Below are 27440 nucleotides of genomic sequence, written 5' to 3'. Positions count from 1 at the left end.
GAATTGAGTTGATGTTGAAAGCGTGATGAACTTGGCATGCAACGCTTGATATCTACTTCTTGGACTTAAGAAATGGGACCACAATCCGGAGAGAGGCAAAGCTTGGTAAGGATGAAATAAGAGAAGAAAGTGTAAAGGAATAGAACAAGAGAAATGTTACGAGCACGAAAGTGCCAAGTCCTACATAGGTAGAACAACCTGTGTATTGCGGAGTACGGAGCTTGCCACCATAGAGTCACCAGGAGACCTCCGCACTTTTCGCGGAGATGGACCGATTCCTAGGTAGCTGGGGTTTATGATATACCAGGGACCTTCTCGGTGGAGTCGTTGAAGTCGAGAAATCAATCTTTATACTACATATTGGCCGGTGACTTATGACCTATACTGCATTTAGATATAGAGAAAGTCTTGATGTGCCTGTTTGTCCTCCATTAGAAGAATTAATATAAGCTGTAATAGTCTAGAAATCAATAATGATCCTTGATCAACATTGTACAGGTTTTGCTAACGAGATATTCGTCAATAGCAATGTCCTTTCCACTCTCTTTCCCCCATCCACTATCTTTCATTCCACCAAAAGGTGCTTCAGCAGCAGAGCTGTTTCCCACGTTCTATAATAGCCATTAGTACGTCATGTAGAAGAGCTCCTAAATTAAAAGAGGAGGAAATATTCATACCAGTCCAATCATCCCGGCTTCCAGGTTCTCCATCATCCGCCAGATCCGATGAGTATTATCCGTGAATACATAACTTGCAAGACCGTACGGAGTGGCGTTTGCTCGTCGTGTGATTTCTTCCTCTGTGTCAAAGGAATAGATTCCGAGCACTGGACCAAAGACCTCTTCATGAGTCATCGTCATGTCGTCCGTCATATCAACCAGAATAGTAGGCTTCATGAAGAATCCCTTGGACAGGTCTTTACCATCGTTTTCGCGGACTCTGGTGCCCACACCAAGCACAATTTTGGCTCCTTTGCTCACTGCATCTGAAACAAGGCTTTCCAACCGATCCAGACTACGTTCGACAGTAACTGGTCCGATGGTAGTAGCAGAATCCAGTCCGTGACCCAGTACTAGGGACTCGGTCCGTTGCACTATTCGTTCAATGAAATCTTCATAGATGGTACGTTCGACATACACACGGTTTGCCGTAATACATGCTTGTCCAGCATGTCTCCATTTCAGCGCAAATAGTTGATCGATAGCAACGTCCAAGTCTGCGTCAGCAAAGCAGATCAAGGGGCAGTTCCCACCAAGTTCGCAGGTAGACTTCTTCAGATTCTCCGCACATAGACGAGCGACGATTTTGCCTACACGAGTGCTGCCTGTAAAGGTTACTTTCTTTACTAGCGGATGAGTACACAATGACTCGGCGACGGCTGGGGTATTCTCTAGACTGGTCGTTAAAACGTTAAATGCACCCTTGGGAAAACCAGCTCTTGTCGCGAGATCCGCAAGAGATAGAGCTGTCAGAGGTGTCTCCGGGGAGGGCTTCACGACCATGGTACATCCTGCAGCTAGAGCTGCACTCACTTTGCGTAGCACGAGTGCTAATGGGAAGTTCCAGGGCACCAGTGCTACTGCAACACCCATGGGCTGTTTGATGGTGACTGTTCGTCGATTTTTCGCTGCACTGACTAACGTCGATCCTCGAATTCGGTCTGCTTCCCCGGAAAACCACCATGTGAAGCTGGCGCCGTACTCAATCTCTCCATAGGCTTCCGCGAGAGGTTTCCCGGTTTCGTAGACCAGGATCTTGGCCAGATCGTCCTTTGCAGAGAGGATAAGTTGATACCATCTAGAAAGAAGCTGAGCTCGTGTTCGGGGATTAGTTCGAGAATAGAGTTGAAAAGCCGTATGTGCTTTTTGCACTGCATTGTCGACGTCTTCTGGAATGCAATCGGGACATGCCCCCCATTCAGTTCCTGACCCGGGATCGGTGACACCGAAGTAATTACCGGAAAGTGAAAAATACCATTCACCGTCGATATAGCATTCGTTGTGAAGGAGTGTCTTGTCGAATAATTCGAAAGGGACTCGTATTTGTCGAGTTCCGCTATCCATACTGTCTGACTGAAGAGACATTTTCACGATACTCGTGCTGTGAAGCTAAGATATGTGGTGTTGATTTACCGAAACCCGTTGGACTTTATTGCTCCCTCTGGTGATTCATTATTGAAATGTCTACAAGGTCAACCGACGAGTGATCAGATGATTGTAAAGATATTCTCCGATCTCACATCTCAGAATGTGCGAATATTCCCCTCATCGCATGTTGTGGCACCGCCCCGACTAAGAAGTGGCACAATCCGAATTAGATGCCGAGGAATTCACCTATGGAGAGAAGAGACTTTTATCCAGGGATGAGTATGATTCCACGACCAAGCAAATTCTAAAGCACACTTGCCATTGTAGTTTTGCTTATAACAACCGGGCGAGTTCCGGATAGTTATTGGGATAAACTGCTATGCTTGGCTTCAAAGATTGCACTATTTTTATCTGCTATCAAATACGCAAGGCATCTGGGCAGTCATGACCGGAAAAGAAAAACACGGCACGACCGTGTACAACAAATTGATCACTGTTGCTGTGGCATTTGGATCACTGGTGTGTTGATTCCCTCCTGTAACGATCTTTTACCTTGCTGATCATCGATACAGACATACGGCTATTCCTCATCCATCATTGGGAGTACTATCGGGCAACCCGGATGGTACTCATTCTTCAACTTGCCCGAGGCCGGTGAGCCTGGATATGCAACTACCACGACCGAGGCCATTGCAACAGCGAATGGTCTATATAGTGCAGGGGGTGCCGTCGGTAGTCTATTCATAGCATGGTCAGCTACTTCGCTAGGTCGAAAGAGGAATATACAGCTAGGAGCATTGCTTGCTCTCCTTGGAGGTGCGCTACAAGGCGGAGCAGCAAATCTGAGGTACGATTGCTCCCTATCCTCGCATTTTGCATATTTGATGACACGTACTGATGATGATTATGAAGCATGTTTCAAGCCGGTCGTTTCATTGCTGGACTGGGAATAGGCATCTTAGTCACGGTTTGTCCTATGTATCTGTCCGAATTGGCCCCGCCGACAAATAGAGGTTGGCTCGTTGGCCATCATGCAATATTCCTCGTCTTTGGTTACGTCCTAGCCTCCTGGTTGGGTTACGCCTGTTACTTCGCGACTGACAAAAACCCTTCGTTTGCATGGAGATTCCCACTCTGTATGCAATGCTTCGGACCTCTTGTCTTACTGGCCACTTCAATTTTCATTCCACGATCTCCTCGATGGTTACTACAAAAGGGGAAGACTGAAGAAGCGTGGAAAGTATTGCTGAGACTACGAAAGTCGCCATCAGATGGGGACGATCTCGTGGCTCGCGAAGAATTATTTCAGACTAAGCAACAACTTGCCTTGGATCAGTCGAAACTTGAAAGTCTCGGATATGGACCGTGGATGGCTGTCATCAAGAAGAAGAGCTACCGCAAGAGAATGATTATTGGGTTTTTGACTCAATGGGGGGCAGAATTTGCTGGTCCACTGGTTATTGTACGTTGATTCCCAGGTGCACTTTATATCTTTGTTCCTCGTCGATAAAGTTAACCACATATCAAGAATAACTACTCGGTCATTCTATACACGAACCTGGGACAAACCGGCTCGATGCCCCTTTTACTTTCAGCACTGTGGCTCACCACAGCAGGTAAGTCTTAATGACATACGTCGTTCAAAAAGAAATCATTTAACAACAATCTCAGGGCTGATATATAACCCACTCGGCGCCTGGCTTCACGATCGTGTCAACTCTCGACGATGGATGTTCATTGTAGGCTTGATAGGATGCCTGGTGACAACCTCCGGTCTGGCTGGATGTGTTGCTCAATACGCCGGCACAATGAACAAAGCCGGGAATGCAGCGGGCGTATTTTTCATTTTCCTATATCTCGCATTCCAAGGGTCAGTTCACTCCCTCGCTACTGATACTCCAGACCGACTACTAATGCCTGCTCATGTAGAACCTGCTGCGACACAACAATGTACCTCTATGTCTCCGAAATCTTCCCCACAGAAATCAGACCCATAGGAATGGGCTTCTCTCTCTTTGGCCAATTCGCCGCTACCCTCATCCTCCTGCAGACAGCTCCAATCGGAATCCAAAATGCCGGCTGGAAATATTATCTCGTCATAATCTGCTGGTGTATTTTCTTCATTCCGGTTGTCTATTTCTTCTGGCCGGAGACCGCACGGTTGTCGTTGGAAGAGATTAGTGCTAAATTTGGGGATGATGTTGCTGTGCATTTTAATGATATCCCGGAAGAGCAGAGGAAAGGGTTAGATGAGTTTTTGAAGGGGCAGGATATTTTGCAGTTGGAGGATACTGCTACTGCGGGTGAACTAAAGGCTAGCATGGCTTGAATCTGCGAACTGAGTGATCAATAGCTGGACCTGTGAAGTTCTTTTGAAGGAGTATCTATTTTCATGGCTAGTGGCCACGCCGCTTCGATATGGGCTTTTCAGTAGAGATCTGTTTCAAATAAATCCGAGCTGGACGTTCTAGTATGCATGTGCATCTTGAAGTGAAATAAAAATACTTCTTGCTGTCCCATTGTAGACGCACATACAATAGAACCTAACTACAGTAGAACCTGGCTATAACGAAATGAAAGCCTCTCCAATGATTATACTAATACTAATATCAACTTTAGTTGCTTTAGTATAGAACTAAAGAGCATCGTAATTACTAATGATAAGATAGATTGACTACTATTCTCCTCATCTCTGAATTCCAAGTATCTGACTTGGATTCCGAGAGAGGGCTTCTTTTCGTTATAGCCAGGTTCTACTGTATAACCAAATGAAGGTTTTTCCATAGCTATACTGATATCGGCTTGAGCTGCCTTGATTAGAGACGAAGAGCATCCAAGGTTCAAATGGACTTATACTATGTATTCATCCAGTGGTCTCAAAAATCTGAAGTATTCGCACAAACTTACGAGACAAACCCCAGTATTCTATCCTTTGCAACAAGGCCTGAGTTCGGATACTAATATGACTGGAAAATTTCTCAGAATAGATATCGTCAACATCAGCTATATAAGCTGGACCGCCATGGCGGATCCAGTCACTGATGAGTGGCGTCTGACATCCAATTGTATTTTGGATTTCGTCCAGCTTAACGTACGGCAAGTCGTTTTTATCGAGTTCAAAGTAAGATGGGCAGGTGCTATACTTTGAGAAGGCCATTAAGAATATAGAGCCCATGAAGATACGCAGTATCTCGCATGGGGCGGAGACTAGGTATTGGTTGGCAATAGCAAGGATTTGTGCTGCATGCCAGACCAGCTTTCGTGTCCGGGACGCATCGTTACTGAATTTTGCTCTCAGTCGATGTTTTGCTGCTTCGATTAGTTGGATGTTGGTTTGGTTGTGGGAAGTAGTGGCGACGTTTCGGACGATATAGACCACGAGCTCCATTACGTCGTCCGAGCTATAAAGATTGCAATAATGGACAATCAATTGCGAGATACTACAGGTCATTTATCAGCATGACAAACATAAGGGATGGAGAAGGGATCTCACTTGTTATCAATCAACTCTTTGCTTGAACCTGGGCTCCCAATGGAGCGCCCGAGATTCTCAAATCCTTCAAGCAGAGCGAATTTAGCTTGTTGTTGAACAGACACTAACGAAGGTAGACGCAAAGCCTTGCTCAGGTATGCAACTTCAAGCTGCTTCATATCCCACAGGAGTCGCCCAATAATCTGACTGCAAAGTCTTTTCCCCCATGATGACAATGTGGCTGGTACAGATCTCCTAGTCATTACTCTTTCAAGAACAGATGTGACAGATATGCCAAAGCACGAGTGTATTGAAAGAGTTTTCCACGCTTGTGCGGATTGAGCTTCCCATAAGGATTCAGCACAAGGGAATGTATATGGCAATTCTCCGAGATCGACAGCGCCGCGGCGACCTGTTAGTGTGGCAAGACTACAGTCGTATTCGAACGATGCCCAAGTTACACGCTTTTCTCTTTCTCGGTCTATCCACTGCCTCCATTCTGCCTGCACATCGGTCGTGTTAGTGTATATCGAGGCTTGCAGATCTGCTTTTTCGGCCTCTATAGACACACGGGAGGTTAGGAGTCCCATGCCTCGCAAGCCACCGATCAAAGCACCGCGGGAACGGTCTGCGTCCTGATATAGTTGACGGTTCCCAGATCCTAGTGAGAAGATTTGATGCAGACAAGAAGCACTAAGATAGGACAGGTCGGAGTAACTATTGCTGTCCGAACAGGCCTTTAACAGAGCCAGTCAATATACGACTTATAGAACGACAAAGGAGAAACACAGTTGCAAATAAAACTGACCAGCCAAAAAATCATCCGTGTGCATATCTCGCTAAAAGCATTCGACACGTCTGAAGAACCCTGATCTTCCTGTAACATAGCTCCGATGCAAGCCATACTAGCAAGTAGCACAGTTGGGTATTTGAATAAATTCCACGTCGGGACATGGATGATAGGAAGAATGGGATGAAAGCCGGCAAAGAAGCTGCCAATCGCTTCCTGTAACAGATTGAAAGCTGCAAGTCTTGATCCGACGTATGATGAGTTGTCCAACTTTGGAATGTAAGGGACAGATAAAAGCTGGACGATCTCTTGTAAGGTGTCCATGTTCTTTCCGTAAACCGAGGTAACACTCCCGTGTAGGATGTCACGGAGAGGTGGCAGTCGACATCGGGGTGGAAACCGTTCGCGATTTTGGTCGAATGGCCACTGCTGCGAGGCTGGGATATTGACATTTGTGAAGTTTCCGCCGTTATCACCTCGGTCATGGATTGTCAACCCAGCGGTATTACTGCCATACATTTGATTGTTGCCAAGAATTGGATCCATTAAAGGGATGATAGAATGAGGTGTGCTTGTCATAAGGGATTGTTCCTGCTGCAATATTGGTTCTTGAAGCTGAAAGTCTAACCAGTCCAACCCTCCGGACCCGAGATTCATCGTTCCGGGTAGGTGATGGGATAGCGAGCAAAGGATAGACTCATCAATGTCCGATTGGAATTGAGTAGTAAAGTCAGGTAAGAATCCTTTATCTACATAGAAAGCAGCAGAGTTTTCTGTTACTCTTCTATCAGATGGCTTTGACTGGTGTGGAAGCTCATCGTCCAAAACTGAGTTGCTTTCTTGTTCAGGCGTAAGTGGAGCTTCAAAGCGGGTATTGCTGGTCTGAGTTGGTATATTTTGATTAATTGTTTCTTGAAAAGCGTCATACTGCTCAGATGCTGATTCTGAAGGAGTGGAAGATATAGACGACACAAGTTCCTCATGATATGCACAATTCGACCGCGAATTGACGCATGATTGGCATGGCTGTGCCCGGTCACACTTCAATTTTCTGCGTGCGCACTGAAGACATGATTTTCTGAAGCTCTTCTTACGGGGAGTTTCGACTTGATGTACGGCACGCATATGGCGCAACAACACATCGTTCCTTGCAAAACCCTTGTTGCAGTGAGGACAGAATACGTGGCTTCGTTGATGGCGAGGGTTATGAGATGCTACATGTCGGTCTAGGTGGCTAGGACGACTGAATCCGAGCCCACAGTTGCTGCATTGGTATCGCTTTCTTGTTGCCTGTCCGATTTCCTCTCGGTATTAAGTAAAGGAGTTGAAGCGCAGAAGGTGACATACCTTCGGATGTATGTCTGATGGAGACAATGGCATTGACTGGGATGGTGTAGATTTCATTGTGTTGTACATGTTGAGTTGCTGAAGATTTGCTCAAGTATTTGTCGTGAGGTCGTTGGATCCTTGATGCAGAAAAGAATGCGGGGCCCCATGGGGATAGAGTCGCTAGTCCGTATTCAGCATGGTCAGTGTTGGAGTAGCTTTGGTGGTACGCTCCGAAAACGTAACCCCGCACGGTACTTCCAGGATACATACTCCGTACATTATCATTTCTATGTCTTTATATTGTTTTCACTCTATATTTGAACTCATTTTCAGAAACTGGTGATCAAACATGGAATCATTGATTCAATCCAAGTATATGTAACTACAACAGTTCAAGATGATCAACCCTGCTAACCCTGAAAATACGCCGCCAGTTCATATACAACGTCCGCCATCGACCTACAGCAATATCAGTTATCCGGATATGGGATTGCACCAATGAGGAGGCGTAACGTACCTCCAGATCAATCCCAGTAATGAATGCTGCTTCATCGCTGGCAAGGTAACAGCATGCATTAGCTACATCAGCCGGTGTTGATGGACGACGTAGTGGGATAGTTTCCACAAAGGCTGCTCTGTTCTCCTCAGTATCCGCCTTTCCGAGAAAGAGATGTGTCCTAGTTGGGCTATGTTAGTGATCTGATAAAGATAGAATGTAAAACCCGGGAGTCCTCGAGAGTTCTCCCATGGTATATAACTTACATCCCCGTACTTCCAACCACCGGACAGACTGTATTGAATCGCAGCTGCCGAGGACCCCATTCAGCAGCCATTGTCTTGGAGGCGATACTAACCGCTCCTTTCGAGGCGTTATACCATGTCAACCCTGGCCGTGGCCTGATTGCTGCCGTTGAGCTGATCTGAATAAACACTCCGGGACGACTATTATCGAGGAAATACGGAACGATAACGTCGGTTGAGAGATAAATTGACTTGACGTTAACATTCATGACAAGGTCAAAATCCGCGTCTGTAACTGAAGTAGTCGGTTTGTTGGCGTAGGTTGCTCCAGCGTTATTGACAACGATATCCAGAGCGCCAAAGTCATCTATGACTTTGCGAAAGATCTCTTCCCAGTGTTTCCGTTGCGTGACGTCCGCAACGAGAAAGCTGCAACCAAGCTCTGTGGCGACTTTCTGACCTGCTTCTTCGGATAAGTCGACAATGAGAACTTTAGCGCCTTCTTGTACAAACTTTGTAGCGATGCCCTTGCCAAAGCCGGAGGCAGCACCGGTGATAATGGCAACTTTGCCCGTGAGTCGAGACATGGTTTCCCTTGTATTGTAATTGAAAACTTCAAGCAAATCTGTCTATAGTAAGATTTCCTTTATGTGATAGGTTCGTGGTCGAGTATTTCAAGTAAGATGAAGATTGACTTGGTCCTTTTCGGAGGAAATAGCTTGTTGTTGTCGCAGAGATAACCGATGGACATCTCTCCCCTCATACCGGAGCGTACCGCCGGAATCGAGTAGTCACGCCGATTATTAGATATGTTTCCTATTTTGTACATAATGAGACAGAATAATGTTTTGGAAGGAAAATAACACCAGTAGGAGAATCATTTTGAGAGTACACACGGCTGAGTAGTATCAACCACACGAACATTATTTTCTATTTGCAATTCTCATCCCCCTGGATTCGACAACTCCACCACGACTCTTAAGACCATGGCTGAAATCCGAAAACTCCTAGTGCTACCTGGGGATCACATAGGGCCCGAAATCATAGCAGAAGCACTGAAAATACTGGCAGTGCTAGAAGAAGAACTGCCCAACTTCAAGGTCCAAATAAGCTACGGATTAATAGGAGGTGCGAGTCTAGACAAGACTGGTTCCGCAATAACCGACGAAGTCCTTGAAACTGCCGTCGCAAGCGATGCAGTTCTTCTGGGCTCCGTGGGAGGACCAGAATGGGCACATGTGCCGGGCGCTCTGAGTCCTGAAAAGGGTATTCTCCACTTGAGACAGCGGCTAGACGCATTTGCGAATATCAGGCCTTGTCGGTTCTATGCGTCAAGTCTACTTAATCAGTCACCATTGAAGCCCGAGATAGCCGCTGGAGTGGACTTTGTTCTGGTTAGAGAGAACTGCGGAGGGGCGTATTTTGGAACAAAGACCGAATTCGAAGATGAGGCGTCAGATCTTTGGATATATAGGCGAACTGAGGTTGAGAGATGTGCTCGCGTATCAGCAGCGCTCGCGAGGACTTTTGGCAGGGGCAAGAACACTGACGACAAAAGCCCAGCTATAGTCTGGAATGCGGATAAGGCGAACGTTTTGGCAAGTGGTCGTTTCTGGAGAACAGTCACGCATGATATATTCGAGCGCGAATTCCCTGATATTGAACTCCACGACCAACTGGCTGATAGCATGGCTATGGTCATGGTTAAAGCACCAACGAAATTCAACGGCGTGATTCACACTGATAATACATTTGGGGACATCCTGTCTGATATATCAGGAGGAATCGTGGGGTCCCTAGGAGTTCTTCCCAGCGCAAGCGTATGCGGAGTACCTGGTAGTGAAAAACCTGTTAAAGGTATCTATGAAGCGGTCCATGGAAGTGCTCCTGATATTTCGGGAACGGGGCAGGCGAATCCGATTGCACAAATACTCAGTTTGGCGATGCTTCTTCGATACTCGTTTAGTATGCCGCGTCAAGCCGATTTACTGGAGGATGCTGTACGAAAAACACTCGAGGTGCGCGAGCATGGTGGATTAGGAATTCGGACGAAGGATTTGGGAGGTTCTGCCTCTACGCAAGACGTTGGTGATGCTGTTGCATTCCAATTTCGGACTCTCCTTAGAAGCGCTGATATCAAATAACTTTTATGGTCACGAATACTGACCTACATACCAGAAGGAGTCGAAAACGACAAAACATCGATTCAAACACTCAGGAATTCCAATTGCGCGCTAAGGAGGACAAGACTAATCGTAGGTACTAACTATGAGATATGTAAGACTCCATGAAAAGCACTCACTTATGATGCATAAAATTTCTCTTCTTTTCTCTTTTCGCTTCCCAGATGTGCATGTCTGCCGGCTTTCCAACGTCTTCCTCCTTCGCTCCATGTAGACAATAGATAAATAGATAGTAACGATAGTAACAAGTTTCGTTTCTTCGACCGATCCCAAGAACATAAAAAGATACATACTCCCCATCACAAAAAAAAGAGAGCTCATTAAAAATTAGAATACAACAAAGGCTAGCCAAGAAATCATCGAATGCTGTTGTCGATTTGCACCCTCAATTCTTGCGCCATCTGGACATATTCACTAGGTAACCCATTCCGTTGAACCAAAACCAACATTTCGGAAATTCTCGTTGCCATGACATCGCTTCCAAATACGGATCCGCCAACACGTAACGTATCATTGAACCATCGCTGGATGATATACAACAGATCTGTGGCGATGTATCTCTTATTGGCGCCTGTGAAGGGAGCTTCGTCGTTATAGAACATGGTTTCAAGAGTGGTGTAGATTGTTTCGTGGGGGACTTCAAGGTCAAGGAATAAGTCGACTACCCATGTTGGGGGTCCGATGCCGCGTTGGTGTTGCAATGAGTAGCGCTCAACGATGGGGAGAATGCTGGGGATTGGGAATACGATTTCGGACATGCGAAGACGGCTTCCTAGAGATCGGATTTTTTCGATCACGGCTTCATACGGCTGGGCTTGGCCTTTGGTGACGGTCTGTTGATGGGTGATTTCCAATAGATTTTCCCATGTTGAGAGGATATCGGTCATGTTCCGGTAATCAGCTGCATAATAGATTTGTAGACAGATATCGCAGTAGCCGCCGGCATCTGCATATCTATTGAAGAGCTGCGAATATATGTTAGTATAAAGTTATGCATTTTGCCCGTAATTAACGTACCAGTGTAAGATCATGGATAGGTCCATCAATATCCTTCAAGACCTCCTGCTTGCTTCCCTTGTCCAGCCGATCATCCTCTTTCAAACGCTGCAATAGATCATCCTGAATGTTCGCAACATCCATAAGATTACCAATTTCTTGCAAAAGCCTTTGTCGCGATTGTCGGCCAATCTCGTGAGTGAATGTCGAAGCATTGGCGCGAGCTTGACCCAGATATTCAATACGTCGGCTAAGGGGCAGATTGAATGCACTTTGTGCAAGTTGAAACTGAACCCTGGCTGCATCAAAGTACCGCTCGGATTGGGCGTAGTAGCGCCAGAGCAAGTCAGCATGGAAAATATCATCGATAGACTTGCGCTCCAGGTATGTAACGACAAAGGGAGACTGTGTTGCAAGAAGACGATCGCTCCAGCCTTGCTCCAGATACCAGTCGTACAAGCACGTCAGAAAGACTTCATCGTTAGAATCAGCAATAACACTGTAGGCCTCATTTCTGCGTTTGGCGAGCGGCGTGTACTGGCCGTCAATCACGCCTGGATCGTTAGCTGCCGACTTGTCGACTGCAACGATAACCTTGAAAATGAGATCGTAGCACTGCTTGCGGAAATAATAATGTATCTTGCGTGAGTCCTATTTTGTATTAGTATCTCGAATAATATTATATTCTTGCATGACCAACCTCCTCTGAACGACCTTCCATCACCCAATTGAGAGCCAAATTGGCTTTATCCGAGCTGTCAGCAACGTTGAGACATAGTTGAATAGCGCCTAGATTATATCAGTTTCCAATGTCACGACATCCAAAAATCGTCGATTGTGACTTACCCGCAAAAAACTGATTCGCAATGTAACTGTCCACAGCAGATACAAGATTATCCATTGGTAGCTCCTCAGATACTTGCCGGAACAAGCGTAGACTCTCGTTCAGAAGGTTTCTCCCTATCTCCGAATTTGCGCCTGCCTCGGTCGCTCTCTTCAACTGTTCTTGCGCTTTGAAAATGATGACATCTTCGGCGCTGCAGAAATTGCCACATCGACGGCGCAATGCATCGGCAACGGTTTCCACATTCGAACCCTTTGCAATATTCCTGTTGACAATAGCCTTGACAAGTTCCTTGGCGATCTCGTGACCTTTTCCAGTACTGAATAATTCCTCAAAGGTGAGTTTCAAGAAGCGCTGTCTAGCCTCATCAGGCAAAGCAAGGACAATTTCATCCACACGCTCGTCGAAGAGAACCAAAACAAATGAAATACCTTCGATTGTATCTGACAGAAGTTGGACCAATGAATGTAAAGCACGATGTTCCGCCATGAGGGCAGTCTCTTCCTGCTTCGTGGCTGCACGCGAAAGTGCTTCCGGCCCACTGAGACCTTCAATGAAATTCTTGTTCACGTTGAAGAATCCTTGCAGTGCTGACAAGTCTCGTTGGATGCTCTGTAGCTTGACAATGCTTACTGAAGGTGTCACATCCAATCCCGTCTTGGAGGGCTTGGCGACTGCAATCTCCTTTTTCCAAATAGAGCGAAGAAGCCTTGACATGTACAATGCGATACCAGCGTGACGAGGGGAAGGAAGAATCGAGTCAATTGCTGGAGTGCTGTTATCTGCAACAGCGTTTTCATTCATAGACGGCTTTCCGCCATATTCGATGAAGATCTTTCGTGCATATTCTAAAATATCCGGGTCTTTGACCTTCGTAAGGCGAGAATCAGAGACCTCCATTCCCTGACCACATGCAACTGCCAACGCCGTAGCAAGGGCCTCGCTGCGTCCATAGACACGAATAAAGTTCTTGGTATCACCTTCCAGTCCATCTTCACCCCCTCCATCGCGAACAAGCGCGGCAAAGATATCGACAAGACGGCGTCTTCGGATTACATGAACGCCTGAGTTTGTCAAAATGGCCAACTCTGCGGCGGTCTGGTCGTACTGTATAGCCAGTTCGTTTCCAAATCCATTGGCTGATGCCACAGCTTCCAAAGGAGTCGTGATTAAACCAATATCTTCAGCCCTGCTTCTTAGGGGAAACCACCAACCCGACTCTGAAGGCTTTGGAGGAACAACATTTTCATGAGCGCGTGCAATGCGGCCTGAATCCGGTGCTGACATAAATAGTGTATCTTCCTTTTGTGAGGGATCTTTGCAAGTGAAGCAGAAGAAATACCCAGGAGGGAATCGTTGAGCCATAACGGTGGGATCGAGTGTATGAATAGGGACTTTAGTAGTGGTTGCAGTCTGTTGGAATTGCATTGCACCAGGTACAGCTGGTTGAGTGTCGAAAGGAGGCGTTTTCACGAAATGTGCCTGCATACTGGTCGGAGGGCTAGTGCCACTGGGTGTAGGTGACCAGCTGTAAGATCCAGTTGCGCTAAGATAGATGCGATAGCCAGTAGCTGTCGTAGCAACGAGATGGTATCGAGACGCTTCAGGAGTAGGAATGGGACAGATGGAGACAATCTTCACTTTGGGGTTCAATGCCTCGTTGGAAGGGATGATATGCCCGATATTGGAATATATGTCAATAGCCGGTTTCGTGATGGCCAGTGCAAGTGTTCCGTCAGGCTTTAGGTGGAAGACCCTGATTGTAGATAACGATGACAACGTATAAAGAAGATTCCGGGTGTCATCCACAATCATTTGCTCAACGAACTCAGTTTGTCTCTGGGTGAAACTTATTGATAACGATGGCGCAAAAGATGCGATCCGTGAACTGGTCTGGTTGACTTTGGAACATCGTCCCTGGAACCATTTCTCTTCCTGTTGGTACTTGAACTCATAAACGTCATTGTCAGACGATCCAGCAAAGAAAATCCTTCCAGACGTGTGAGATGAAGTTATGACGTGCACGTCAAGCCCACGAATAGAGGTTGACATGCCAGTCTGATATAACGTCACTTGTTTCGCACCCCCAGCCACCGTTTCGCATCCCATACCCAGCAGAATGATATCCGCAGTCGTGGAAATGACCAGAATGTGCGTAATAGAAGGAAGGAAGACGCCCGGTCGAGGCTTAGCAAGCTTCACGGCATTGATACTGTTAGACTGAGACTCGTATCCAACTAGTTGTGGGTTCGGGTGGGTATAATCCCAAAGGTACAGCGCATTGTCAATGGCAACCCAAGCGTGATTCAACTCAGCAAAAAGTCCCATGCTCGTAGAAATTTGTGCTCGATTGTATTGATCGAGGATCTGCTCGGGTATGTTGTAACTTTTTACTCTTTGGAATGGGGCCCATGCTTTGTTGACAGGTATCTCGTAGTCAGATGAAAAACCTTCTACAATAGACGGTCAGCAAAGATTTCCAGCAGAAGAAAGAACTCCTCAATTGACGCACGAGAAAGATAATTATCAAGATCTGGATATCGAGCTTCCTGTGCGAGTGTATCATTTATCGTCCGCGCAGCGCGCTCCTTTGTGCTCAGGGTCTCAGTCTTGACTTTGGGAGCTGCTGGTGACAATTTCTGAAGGGTTGAAGCGGCTGTTGATTCCTGCTGCGCGGCAGGCGCCGACGGTGTCCTCGTCTGAAATAGTTGTCCATTGCTAATGTTATTTGCTGCTGGAGTCTGAAAGAATGTCCCTGGCAGTGGTCGAGTCGGGGTGAGAGCTGGATAGGACATTTTCGTAGCCCTCGCTCAGCACGTCTCCCCGCGTCAAAGAAAGAACTGCGCCGCGAAGCCCAAGTGTCGCTGTTATAAAGAGTTTCCAGCTATGAAAGAATATTTCAAGTTCAATCGAAGAAGAAATTTCAAGGTTCGCAAAGAGGTTGAGTGAGCTCAGCGCGAGATCGAAGCTGTTGGGTGCAGAAGAGCTGGCGGTGATGCCGAAACAAGGCGGCTGGTCGAGATCGCGGAACAGCTCGAAACAATATTTTGCGCACAGACCAGGCCGTTCCTAGCTCTTTTTCGGTCAACAACGGACAACAATAACAGCAAGCTATTCATTCTATCCAGGTCTCATTTGTATGCCCAACACTTTTGTATTATTATTGTTGTTGTTCAATTAATTTCTTTGGCGTGTTTCAATATGTTTAATGCCGTTCGATTCTCGTCCCGGGTGGGATTACGCACCGTACGATGGAATTCGACCAGCAGCTCCGTTCCTCCATTGATGGTCAAGCTTCGTTCAGATCTCAAAGACGCAATGAGAGCAAAGGATACTCCACGGTGAGCTCTCTATAATCATATCCATGGATTGCACCAACTGATTGGCGCATCGAACAGACTCAATGTCCTGCGAGCTCTTATTTCTGAGACCAACAACGCCGCCAAAACCTCATCTCCAATCGAGACGGATCTTCAGCTCCTCTCTCTGATCAGGAAAAAGATTTCTGCCTCTAAGGACGCTGCGGAGCAATTTCTAAACGCCAACAGATCAGATCTGAAGGAAAAGGAAGATGCTCAAATTGCCGTATTCGAGGAATATGCCAGCCAGGTCCAAACAATGACACCCGATGATATCAAAGCTGCCGTCACTAGCACCATTTCTCAACTGGGGGCTGACACCAAGCTGAATGTGGGAGCCGTGCTAAAGAGTATCTTTGCCCCCGGGGGTGCTTTGGATGGAAAGCCGGCTGAAAAGTCAGAGGTTGCTCACATTATTAAGGAGCTCCTTTCGAAGAACTAGATACCAATGATGCGGGTACATCATTAATCTCTCTTTCTCACCATGTACTACTATATCTCTTCTCAAAACATTGATGCATTGCTGAATTAATCTCGAAACGATCTATAACAGACACGACACATGCCCCCTACTATAAAGAGAAACGTGCCAAGACTTTGATTTTCGAACATCTGACATAAGCAGCATACAGGCTGCTAAGTTAGAGCACTCTCAAGTCTGTACCTAGGTATGCATTTATATTTATGCAGAGTACTTGATCTTGAATTCCCCCTCTGTCTCTCAAGCGAAATGACAGCTTGTCTAATATACATGCTAGCGTGAATATAACGAATACTGGCTTGCAGAAGCCGAATTAAGAGCACCACAGCACCAACCCGCCGACAGAAGTTGAGATTATTCCGAACCACCACCAGCGTTCAATGACAACGGGGTCGATTCTCCTTATCATTGAAGATTCATGGTTCCTTTCAACCGTGACTGCCCTCTTTGCCTTAGCAGTTGTCTTGCCAGTGGGATTCAATGTCGTCGTGGGCAACATAGCAGGGGGCCGATAGAGGATGTATAGCGGTTGCAACGGGGACCCATCGAACTGGGCAAAATCAAGCCGCAGGATGCCATGGTACTTATCGGTATATATTCGGTAACTCTGCCACGGATCAGCAATCAACAGACTACATTTATACAGACAGGATGGCCGTCATCTTACCTCGAAGAGCACACTCTGGTTGTAGTGCGTGTACGTCGAGTAATGTCCCGCACATGGATCCGACATCAACTGACGGCCATCGGAAGCAATTGGTGTCAATACAAGTGATCCATTCGTTTGGAGTGAATAAGTGCCATGTTGCCATTGCATTATACCCTTGGGGCAATCGGGACGTGTTGCTATACGCATGTTAGGGGATTTGATATCCAATTGAGAAAAACAAACTCACGGTTAGGTATAGCCCTGTAGTATGCTTCTTCGTAGTGACCATCGTCCGTGAAAGAGTAAGATATTCCTGTCAACGGAGGTTCTTGAAATGCGTCTGCCACGGGGTCATAGAAGCCCTAATTACTGATTCGTGAGAAACGGCAACTTGATACGGAGAATCATGAACGTACCGGCCCCGTAACGACTTGACGCGACTTAGAAGACCATGTCCCAGTCAATTTTGTATCAACCAAGGCTTGGGATGTCCAAACCAAGGAACTAAACAGTAGAATCAGTGATCTGAAATGAGTGGTAGCGGCCATTCTTTCTCCTGTGTTCTCCCAGAGCACACACAGTTTGGACAGTAACGACACGACTTGAAGGTTATAACTGACCGTCCCGCGCGTGGCCAAAGCAATAAGACCGAAGACAGATCCCTTGATCTCGTCTGCAATGTTATGGTGTTAGTCAGTTGAGGAATCTTCGAATTCCCCGCGGAATGGAATCCAGCCTATGCCGATTTTGTCCATCCCGCACTCGACATGACGTTGTCCATCTTTCTTTTTGCACATTCCTTCCACCTCCCTTGTTTTACTACTCTTATATTCTTGCTGTGTTATTGACGGCGGAGGGAGAAGGACTATGGCCGCTGTGCAAGTAGCTAAAAAAGACCTGAGGCGGAAGATCCAGAACCTGCTCAAAGAAGTACCGCGTGAATCGGTCAATGCTCAATGTTCGGATACCTTGCTCTTCTGATATCACCACCGATTGCACAAGAATAAAGATATTTCAAGCACTAAATGACCGAGAACTAACCATATCAATCATCCTACAGCTACGGTTGTCACCAATAAATTATTTACGTTACCAGAATATCGCAATGCGCGCAGAGTCAGCATCTTCCTCTCCATGCCCTCGGGCGAAATATCCACCGCGGGAATCGTCCGCGATGCCCTCGACAGAGGCAAAGAAGTCTTCGTTCCATACACACATAGACTCGAAACTGGCGACATCAACCTGCCCAAGGTGTCCGTAATGGACATGCTCCGTCTCGAATCCATGGAAGAATTCGAATCACTTCAACCAGATAAATGGGGTATACCGTCACTGGACAAGGACTCTGTTCCCCGGCGACAAAACTGTTTGGGAGGTACGGGTGTTTTGGCCGAAAGATCGAGGGGAGTTTCGGATGATATTGGCTTGGATTTGATTGTTATGCCGGGAATGGCATTCGATACTGATTTGCGACGACTGGGTCATGGGAAAGGGTATTATGATTATTTTCTGAATAATTACAATAGGGAGATTGCAGGCTCGCCACGTGCTAGTCAGAGACCATTTCTCGGTAAATTTGCAAACATTCCAGTCTTTTCTTCCATGGCAAATCTCTGATCGAGCTGATTTGTTGCCTAATCCGCAGTTGCTGTTGCTCTAAAGGAACAAATAGTAATCCCCCCCGATGAGATACCGGTTGCCAACCATGACCAACCTGTAGACGCGATCATCGTCGGCGACGGGAGACTGATATTCGCAAACGGCCGATTAATGGAAGAATAACACCTTGGTTTTCTGTCTCTTGTCACATTCCTCCAACTGTAGTATATTGATGTCCTTAATCTAAGAAAACAACAAAATCCTTTAAACGCCGAACAAATTAAATCCACTCGCCAATTTTTCACCCATTGACTTGACGAGATTGCATAAGATATCATTGAACAGCTTGAATGAGTGACACGTTATCGCCTTTGAGGAGTATTTGACCTGTTCAGAGCAGCATTAGTGACGAAATTTCAGAATGAAGATCGAGAATGGAAACGAAGAAAAAGATTTTTCAGCATACCTAAATTCCGTCGCTTTTCCTCCTCACTCTTTGTCGCCAAACGAACCTCAACAGCATCATCCACGACCAGGTTCATAAACTCATCAAATCCCTAGAAAAGAAAGCCAAAATATCAGCTTCCGAATCCTCGACGATCATTTGGACATCAATCACATATGGACAACATACGCGAATCTTTCCTTCTATGCGAAAAGAAAGCTGCTCATATAACCAGATCGACACCGTGGAGCGTTGTTGCAGCAGCTTGAAAATAAAGTGAATTGGCGCAAGGAGCGTCTTTCGCCCTCCCGCGTTCCCGCGACCAGTCATGGCAATGAATATTCGATATTGTATACGGCGTTACCGGTAACGACTGCGATTCCTGTCTAGAGTCCGAGGTGGTTGTGATTCAGCGGCGTGGTGGTCGTGGTTTGTCTTGAGTGAGCTCTGATGGGATGGCAGTTCATGAAGAGGCTAGTCTGTTGTTGGAGGCGGTGAAAATGCTGACGCAGCATTTACAGCCAATGATATGCACAGACCTCAATATTGAATGTGTGGAGCTAGGGTTATCATTAGGGTTAATAATTATATCATCATCCCTAACCCGAAGTCGGAAGATCAAGCCCTAATTCTAACATCATCCGAGCTGTATAGTAGGATCAGGATCCCTCGTGGAAAGTCACCTTCTCGTGGTGAGGGACGCCAGTAAGCTGGATTTTATGGTCTAGCTAAAGCTGAGAACTTTCCAAGTCGAAAGTCCGGTGGAAAAACTCTTATCGTTGGGAGAGCTTTGAAAGGACACGCCTACAATTACAACCACGTCGACGAGCATTCTAATTGTTTTACCTACCTGCCACCAATTGATACTTACCGGATTTTACTAAAGGTAACTGTCGGAACGTGAATATCAAACCCTACACGTTTTGGCACCGGATATAGTTAGTCTGACGCGGCACGTGCGTGCTGCGTATATCTAGCTAGCTATCCCCGTCCCCCTCATTCTTGGGGACAAGTCACAATATTAGGAATCAAGATATCTTCATATTGTCAGGCTCATTAGGCCGCTTCGTGTTCGCGCCTTACTACCGTCTATGCTTCGTGATACGGACCGTAGTTAAACCAACAGTAACTCACCTGCCTTACCGGTTCGGCCGCATTTTGTTTAGTCAGTCCTTCGTCTGCTATCTGGAGTTGTCGCCAGCGAAGCAGTGGGCTACTTCGAGCGCTAATTTGAGAAGTACTCTTAGTAAATTGCTACTAAGGGAAGAGGTTCACGAAACTACACCGAGAGTGTGCGCGTGGGGAATCCGGTGTCTAAGAGGGATGGGTTATTGCTTTTGGGGAATATGATTATAATGACAAGAAGGGAACGTACACGACATAATATATCGGCTAGAGGGGTTTTGTCAGCTGATACAGCTTTTCCTTTTGACATGAGACCACGACCACATTGTATGCAATGCAGGACAAATAACGTATTGGAGCCCTTTAGGCTTGGTGCCTCCGGGCGTAATGAATTTACTACTACTGTATAAAAGCTCACCAGGCAATAAAATGGACACCACTTTATCCCCTCTACTATATAAAATGTGCCAAGACGTTTATTTTTGCATAAGCAGCATACAGGCTAACTAGATAATATCTGATTGGCTGGAGGAGGCCCAAGTCTGTACACATTGATATTTATACGGAATACCAGATTTGATCTTGAATCCCACCTCTGTCTCTCGAGCGATGCGAGAGAACACAACTTGTGCGCCTATATATCTCTACATACTCTTCAAGTCAGAGATACATTGTTATTTTGGCGACTGCGGTTTTGCGGTCTCCTCTTGTATCTAATCGCTGCTGCTGCTGTAAAGAGAGTCAACTTTGGGACTGGTCAGAACAAGCCAGAATAGAGAGTGACAGGGACATGAACTGCTAAGCTGGTAAATGATGGGAGTATACAAAGGTTGAAGGGAAGTGAAGTTGGGAAATAAGCAAAGAAGTTGCTCATGCTCGCAGGGTATACTCGGGTAATACTCTCTTCTGATATAGACCTCTACTTTTGATTCCTACTCTCATTCAATCGAGATGCCGCCGGCTTGCTGTCTTCTTTGCAGGTAAGGTTTCGTTACCATTCCCTAATTTTAACTGCGAGGGTCCTTGTGGCCGAGAATTATGAATAATTCTCATTTAGGGCTGCTGTTTTGCGGCGTGAGCTATATTCGATTTCTAGAGAAATTTACGATTTCACCTGTAAGTACCTGCCCCGAACAATTTCCCTATAGTTAATAAATTCAATACTAACTTTCTGGATGTGTATAATAAAGGGCACGAATATAATCTCGCCCTCTGGAGTCTATCAGAAGTCTTCGTCATCATCTTCACCGGTAGCTTACCAACGCTGAAACCACTTTGGGATAAATTCCACAGGCAAATCACAAAAAATTGCAGCTCGAATTACACATATACAGATCTGACATCTATTCAATATTGAAATATATACAATGGGGGGGTGCTTCAAGATATCTTCTCCCGCAACGAGAATCCCCCCAGTATTTTCCTTTAGGGCATACTTCAATTGTATGCCATATGCTAACAGGTGTACATATGAATACTGAAAGATTAATGCTACGAATTATATTACCATCGATCATAATTCTTGTCCTGTATGAAGTTGTTTGTGACTGTTTGGCCCTCTTCCAAGCTTGGTGTTGGCAAGAAATGGATGGGAGATATGTTCGATTGAAAACACCGGAGAATATATACGGTTATATGCCCCAGAACGTTACAATGAATGAAGTATATCAACATTGGAAGATATATAATTCCTACCTAGCCTAATCCCATTACATGCTTTATTATCGTAAGTATTGCAGGGTCAGATGCCACCTAGGCAGGCAACAAATTATAGGCAACGATGAATGCGACTCAGCTGACTATCAGAGCTCTTTGGGGTGTGATATCTCCACATAGATAGATTCAGTAAGATGGTCCAGTACTTGGGTTGTTCCAATCGACGATACAGATATTTCCTCAAAAAGACCACACACCACGCAGCTGGCAACGAAGTGTTCCCCATGCCGAACCACCACGCGCAACTCGCTGGCTGCCTCAAATCAGTCTTTACAAGCATTGTACGAAGTGAGATTGCAGTACCCAGGCTGCAGATGATGTAATATAAGAAAGAGAAACTGCACTCAGTCCCCGCAATAACGAGAAGTGTCACCTGAATAATAGACAAGAGTGAGAGATAGAGTATTGTCTGGTCACCCATAAGAACAGCAAGGGATTTGGCGCAGGCTTTGATGTCATCTTTCAAGTCCTGGTGGGCGTATATAGATTCAAATATAATGATCCAGACTGTGCAGGCAAAATATAGGCATACAACAGCTCCAAATGAAGGAAAAGAAAGCGGCTCTTCGTCTTTGGCCTGGCTTAATTGGTGAAGAGGATTCGCACTGAGCATTGCAACACACGTGAAGACGGATACAACAAGTCCGAAACCAAAAACAACCTGTGGAAGATGTGTGATGCGTTTTGCCAATACGTTTGGCCAAGGGACAGATGCACAGAGCCACAGTTGTCACACCTGCATAAAAGCGAGATGCAGTATGTAGTGGAAGGAGTAGAGTGTAAAGTACGCTTAACAAGAAGAGGCTGAAGAACACTGGTTGTGTCGTGGAAACTGCACGGCGAGGGAGTGGGCGAAAGCGTGTACGTTCCACGTGTCAATCGAAGTCCTGGTCGAAGATGTCGTTCCATGTACAGGCAATCCCACAAAGCACAGCCACCCGGAGAGCTAGATAGCAGTCTAACAGCAGCACATCTGGCACATCTGGTACCATGCGCTGCAAAAGCCCAGCCCGATCAGGTAGTTCCAATAGATAACATAGAAACCCTGGGGTCGATCCAACCGCATCAACTCGGATTAGGGAATCCATAATCGAGAAAGTAGGACGAAGATGTCATGTTTAGGCGGCTTATATACTGGGACTGCGGTCATCTGCTGGTGAATATGTTTCTTTTCTTTGGTGGTAAGTCGTCTGTAGATGACAAGGGTGGGCAATTCTGTTCATGGAGAAACACTACCTTCAAGTCCAGCGCAAGAAGCCTCCTATATATACCTATCGCTTCTATGGTCTGCTAAATGAAGGTTATCATAGATGCGAGAATACCGACTTGTATACAAAGAGAAGGAAGTTTTCACGCAGCCAGGTGTACCCTAATCACAGCATTTTCGGTAAATAATTAGCTGTCCCTGACTAAGTAGGTACATAAGCTGTTTTAAGCTTTGATATACCTACCTAGGAAGGCATATGATCCATTCATTCATGGCATAGATCATCTACTCATTGACCCCTGATCCATATCTAGATTAACACCTATACTATCTATCTGCGAAGTTTGGTAAAAGCTCTTTGTTTGCAAGGAGCGTTCCAAAGAATTCCAGGGGATTTCTTAAAAGAAAAGAAACTATTAATGCCGCTAAAAGGGAATTCTCGGAAAACGCGTCAAGTACCATAGTTGGCCACTTCATGAATCTAGTATTTTATCATTAATCCCTGTTGTATGAATCTTTATATTGATAGAGGCACTCTCCAGCCCTCAGAAACTGGGACTCATAAGTTGAAACAGCTAAATAAAATATTCACAGATATGCGCAAGAGCCTTTGCTCGTAAAGACTATCCCATGGATAATCTAGGAACCACGCTCGGCGCTAAGGTTGTAGTTGATCACGGATTACCTCTCTGGGAAAATCAATTGCCGGTCGAGCTTGATCGCTAACGGTGTAAAAGCATTCGCATATGCAGGGTTACTTACTTTGATAGGATCTCTTCTTTGTCAAATACCTGTGTTCACATCACATGTGTTCGAGGTTAAGGAGATCCTTTCTTCTACGTAGTTGCCGATCAAATATTAAGCTCATTACAGCACTTAAGATGCCAGGGCTCTCAAAGACCACAGCAATATTAGAGAAGAAAGCGGTGCAGTTGATAGTCCAGTAGAACCTGGCCATAAGGAAAGGAAATCCTCTCCACGTATGTATACTGTAATATGAACGTGTGGAGCATCCTGGTTGCTACTAGTAAAAGAGATTAGAATATTAGAGTACCTTTTATCCCTAATCAAATACTCTTTGGATATATGATTCAGGTACAGACTGTGATCCTTCATTCGCGATAACTCTACCAGTCTGTAGCAGGCGAACTAGTAGTACAAATACTTCGTCTAATGCGTCTCATTGGTATCAAAAGAACAAGACTTCTAGCTCCTTATTTTATATTCCATCACCCAAACGAAACATTACGTTGAAGTCAAAGGGTCCAGCCTCTAATCTATGGCCGTCAAAAGGCCCCGGACCGCAACTAGCCGTGCCAATTCCATGATGGGCAAAATCGACATTAAGCTCAGTTTCATCAACCAAATCTGAAAGCTCATGTGGATGTTTTGCGCGGTCAAGCTCAGTAATGGAATGCTGGCGGAGGGAGAAATTAAATGGAGTGTTCATTCCCACCTCGATCCCTGGTAACGGCGCAAGTGCCCCAGCGGAGGTAGCATATGAGGTATCTAAAGGTGAGGAATGGATACGAGCCCAGAGTGTATCAGTTCGGTTACCGTTTTCCTGAGGCCACTCGTATGGCGTTTGAAGACCATCACATAGGCTAGCTGTGTACGTCCCAAAGCGAGCGGCAGACTTTTTGTCACGATATGACTCTCCTGGGCCCCGGCCAAACCATGTTGAAGCATCGTAGCGTCGAGGCAGACGGATAGTAAGACCGAGTCTCGGGATGTATTTCGGGTAAGTTCCGGTAAAATCGCCCTTCACATGGATCTTGATAGATGATTCGGTAATTGTATAACTTAGAGTAGCTTCAAGTGCCCACTCAAGAACCGTAGGCGCAACTCGGACATTAGTGTCGATATTTACAGTTCCGTCCTCATTGCAACGCCATGTCACGGACTGAATGAGCATACGAGCACTTTCCACACGAAAGCGACTCCATTCGACATGTGGGCCTTCTAGTCCAAGGTCATTCTGCGTCAACGCTCGGTATATCCCTAACTGCGGCCCGCTATTGAAGATTTTACTCATGTCACTGGACCAAGACAGGCTACCCCTAATCAGGTCGTAAGTGAAGCGTGAGCCAAAGGTATTCGAGGCTATATGCAGTTTACCTGCTCTCTCGCATATGGACAGGACGGACCTTGGTGAGACGGGAATCGAAGGTATTGAGAGAAACTGCTCCTGAAACAACGGGATTTGTGCCCAGGCAATCTCATGGCCCTTTGGTGCCCAGGCTGTGGCATTCTTGAGACAAAAGTTCAAGGTAAACCAAGTTGGCTCAGTGGTCATCTTTACGCCGTTGGGGAGGTCAACCAGCTGGGAATCCCCTGGTTTGATTTCCGGTAGCTGCCATAAGTTCGGCTCTGTGTTTCCTGTCTCTTTTACAAGGTGCCATGAAACCGTTAGGTGGTCGAGGGTACTGAAATCGTAGTGGTTTTTAACCTCCAGTTGATTTCCCCAAAGCTGCACTGTGACGGGCTCAATGACTTTCTTGTATTCAAGTAGACCAGGAGTTGGGGTATGGTCAGAAAATACCATTCCATCAAGAATGAAGTCTGCATCATTGGGCTGATCTCCAAAATCACCACCATATGCATAATAAGTCGTATCACCGTCTCTTTTGAGAAGTCCATGGTTACACCACTCCCAGATGAAACCTCCTTGTAGTAGTTTCTCGGTACGGTAAGCCTCGATGTATTCTCTCAATCCGCCTGGCCCATTACCCACTAGAAAACAATTACTAATCAGGGCTTGAAGCGCTTTAAGGATTTGAATCAATACTTACTAGCGTGGCCGTACTCGCACTGAATCAAAGGCTTGTCAGTTTTCTCTTTAATATGGGCTTTCAGAGCGTCTATACCCCAGTACATGCTGGAGTACAAATCAGCTGTGAGAGCGTCTCTGTCTCCCTCGTAATGGACAAGGCGGGTCGGATCAGTTTCTTTGATCCACTTATACATGACAGCGTGATTTTGGCCATAAAAAGCCTCGTTTCCAAGAGACCAGAAGATGATACAAGTGAAATTTTTGAATCTCTGAACGAGCTCCACAGCACGGTCAAGGTAGGCTTCTTTCCACTCTGGATTGTCTGAAGTCCACTTTTTAGCCATCTTGTACGATGTTTCTTGAATTTCATACTCGCTCATAAGGTGTTGATTCTGTATATTAGATCTTTCAACCGGATCAAACCCATGTGTCTCGAGATCCGCCTCGGCAATCACATACAAGCCCAACTCGTCACAGACTTCATAGAGTCGGGGATCGTTCGGCTGGTGAGCACACCTCAAAGCATTGATGTTGTGCTTCTTCATAAGCACCAGATCTGCACGCATGCTCTCATAAGAGACAGCACGACCATAAAGGTGGTGGTGTTCATGGCGATTCATTCCATACAAGATGATACGCTTCCCGTTAACAAGAAAGTTAGAGTCTTTTTGCTCAATACGTCGAAAGCCGATCCGCTGAGGAATGGTACGGCCATTGAATGATAAGAGCAATGTGTAGAGGATAGGGTGCTCAGCTGACCATAGCTGTAGATCTTCTCCAAGTACTTGAATTCTGTGAGACTCTGTGGAGTGGAATGTTGAGTCGTTCAGGAGCGTGCCATCCGCACCATATAGCTTGGTCTGCAAAACACCATCTTCTCCCTGTGTCTTCACATTAATGGCAAGCTCACCAGAGAGTAAGTCCTCGCTCAGCGTCGCAACTGCACTAAAATCTATTACCGCGTTTGATGGAAATGCAAGCAAGCCAACATCTCGAAAAATGCCACTAGCTAGCCACTGATCCTGACGTTCAAGATACGAGCCGTCACAAAACTCATAGACACGTACTGCAATCGTATTCGCAGATCCCGAAGGTTGAAGGAAACTGGTAATGTCAAACTCAGCAGGATTCCGGGAGCCTTGTGAATACCCAACTTGCTCTCCATTAATCCAGAGATGAAAAGCACTATCGACACCCTCGAAGCGAATGCGGATCTGTTGTCCCTCCCACACTGACGGCGTGACGAACTGTCTCCAGTATGATCCAGTCTCGTTTAGAAGAGGCACATGAGGGGGGTTGACGTGAAAGGGATAGTTGACATTGGTGTAGGTTGGATGCGAATACCCCTGAAGTTGCCACATTCCTGGAACTTTGATGTCATCCCAGTCCAAGGGGTCAACAGATGACCATTCCGGAGCTTCTAGGGGAGATTCGTCATGGCGGAACTTCCAGGTGCCGTTCAGAGATACATATTCGCTTTGTTGGCGGTTTAGTGTGAGTGCCTCTTTCTCGGAGACATAGGAATAAAAATGAGCTCTTGGTAGGAGTGTGCCTTTATGGATAACTTTGAGGTTATTCCAGTCCGGGAGCGATTTTGGGAAAGACATGTTCGGCGCGGGAGGAATGCAGCTTTCTGATACGGGA

The 27440-nt window shown here is 46.0% G+C and overlaps 11 protein-coding genes across 11 annotated transcripts; 4 read left to right on the top strand and 7 right to left on the bottom strand.

Moving 5' to 3' along the window:
- Positions 1-410: 410 nt before the first annotated feature.
- TSTA_039110 (succinate semialdehyde dehydrogenase, putative) lies at positions 411-2181 on the bottom strand. The gene is made up of 2 exons (XM_002481096.1): positions 678-2181; positions 411-611 (listed from the first exon to the last, which is right to left on the bottom strand). Exons 1-2 carry the CDS (start codon positions 2082-2084, stop codon positions 468-470), a joined length of 1551 nt encoding a protein of 516 aa, XP_002481141.1. The 5' UTR covers positions 2085-2181; the 3' UTR covers positions 411-467.
- Positions 2182-2364: 183 nt separating this feature from the next.
- Positions 2365-4526, top strand: TSTA_039100 (MFS sugar transporter, putative). The gene is made up of 6 exons (XM_002481095.1): positions 2365-2606; positions 2660-2934; positions 3000-3549; positions 3616-3703; positions 3759-3957; positions 4017-4526. The coding sequence occupies exons 1-6, from the start codon at positions 2532-2534 to the stop codon at positions 4414-4416; spliced, it is 1587 nt and encodes a 528-aa protein (XP_002481140.1). The 5' UTR covers positions 2365-2531; the 3' UTR covers positions 4417-4526.
- Positions 4527-4950: 424 nt separating this feature from the next.
- On the bottom strand, positions 4951-7006 carry TSTA_039090 (uncharacterized protein; the record flags this gene model as incomplete). Its single annotated transcript, XM_002481094.1, has 3 exons — positions 4951-5527; positions 5581-6296; positions 6368-7006. 3 exons carry the CDS (start codon positions 7004-7006, stop codon positions 4951-4953), a joined length of 1932 nt encoding a protein of 643 aa, XP_002481139.1.
- Positions 7007-8019: 1013 nt separating this feature from the next.
- On the bottom strand, positions 8020-9151 carry TSTA_039080 (oxidoreductase, short-chain dehydrogenase/reductase family). Its single transcript, XM_002481093.1, has 3 exons — positions 8441-9151; positions 8196-8355; positions 8020-8137 (listed from the first exon to the last, which is right to left on the bottom strand). The coding sequence occupies exons 1-3, from the start codon at positions 9004-9006 to the stop codon at positions 8114-8116; spliced, it is 750 nt and encodes a 249-aa protein (XP_002481138.1). The 5' UTR covers positions 9007-9151; the 3' UTR covers positions 8020-8113.
- Positions 9152-9313: 162 nt separating this feature from the next.
- Positions 9314-10563, top strand: TSTA_039070 (3-isopropylmalate dehydrogenase, putative; the record flags this gene model as incomplete). The annotated part of the gene is made up of 2 exons (XM_002481092.1): positions 9314-9872; positions 9894-10563. Exons 1-2 carry the CDS (start codon positions 9406-9408, stop codon positions 10561-10563), a joined length of 1137 nt encoding a protein of 378 aa, XP_002481137.1. The 5' UTR covers positions 9314-9405.
- TSTA_039060 (non-repetitive nucleoporin, putative) lies at positions 10070-15237 on the bottom strand (the record flags this gene model as incomplete). Its single annotated transcript, XM_002481091.1, has 5 exons — positions 10070-11567; positions 11620-12249; positions 12299-12387; positions 12445-14895; positions 14955-15237. The coding sequence occupies 5 exons, from the start codon at positions 15235-15237 to the stop codon at positions 10959-10961; spliced, it is 4062 nt and encodes a 1353-aa protein (XP_002481136.1). The 3' UTR covers positions 10070-10958.
- Positions 15238-15524: 287 nt separating this feature from the next.
- On the top strand, positions 15525-16327 carry TSTA_039050 (uncharacterized protein). Its single transcript, XM_002481090.1, has 2 exons — positions 15525-15783; positions 15841-16327. Exons 1-2 carry the CDS (start codon positions 15644-15646, stop codon positions 16241-16243), a joined length of 543 nt encoding a protein of 180 aa, XP_002481135.1. The 5' UTR covers positions 15525-15643; the 3' UTR covers positions 16244-16327.
- Positions 16328-16486: 159 nt separating this feature from the next.
- TSTA_039040 (uncharacterized protein) lies at positions 16487-17602 on the bottom strand. The gene is made up of 4 exons (XM_002481089.1): positions 17348-17602; positions 17179-17293; positions 16950-17128; positions 16487-16889 (listed from the first exon to the last, which is right to left on the bottom strand). Exons 1-4 carry the CDS (start codon positions 17477-17479, stop codon positions 16596-16598), a joined length of 720 nt encoding a protein of 239 aa, XP_002481134.1. The 5' UTR covers positions 17480-17602; the 3' UTR covers positions 16487-16595.
- Positions 17603-17706: 104 nt separating this feature from the next.
- Positions 17707-18713, top strand: TSTA_039030 (5-formyltetrahydrofolate cyclo-ligase, putative; the record flags this gene model as incomplete). Its single annotated transcript, XM_002481088.1, has 3 exons — positions 17707-17889; positions 17992-18501; positions 18577-18713. Exons 1-3 carry the CDS (start codon positions 17799-17801, stop codon positions 18711-18713), a joined length of 738 nt encoding a protein of 245 aa, XP_002481133.1. The 5' UTR covers positions 17707-17798.
- Positions 18714-18864: 151 nt separating this feature from the next.
- TSTA_039020 (small nuclear ribonucleoprotein SmE, putative) lies at positions 18865-19305 on the bottom strand (the record flags this gene model as incomplete). The annotated part of the gene is made up of 3 exons (XM_002481087.1): positions 18865-18917; positions 18997-19087; positions 19165-19305. The coding sequence occupies 3 exons, from the start codon at positions 19303-19305 to the stop codon at positions 18865-18867; spliced, it is 285 nt and encodes a 94-aa protein (XP_002481132.1).
- Positions 19306-24242: 4937 nt separating this feature from the next.
- Positions 24243-27403, bottom strand: TSTA_039010 (beta-galactosidase, putative; the record flags this gene model as incomplete). The annotated part of the gene is made up of 2 exons (XM_002481086.1): positions 24243-25756; positions 25816-27403. The coding sequence occupies 2 exons, from the start codon at positions 27401-27403 to the stop codon at positions 24243-24245; spliced, it is 3102 nt and encodes a 1033-aa protein (XP_002481131.1).
- Positions 27404-27440: the final 37 nt, after the last annotated feature.

This window comes from Talaromyces stipitatus, genomic scaffold (assembly GCF_000003125.1).
Source record: "Talaromyces stipitatus ATCC 10500 scf_1105507295541 genomic scaffold, whole genome shotgun sequence".
Classification (NCBI taxonomy): domain Eukaryota; kingdom Fungi; phylum Ascomycota; class Eurotiomycetes; order Eurotiales; family Trichocomaceae; genus Talaromyces; species Talaromyces stipitatus.
Note: the sequence above shows the minus strand (reverse complement) of the source record. Positions and strands in the feature narration are given on the sequence as shown.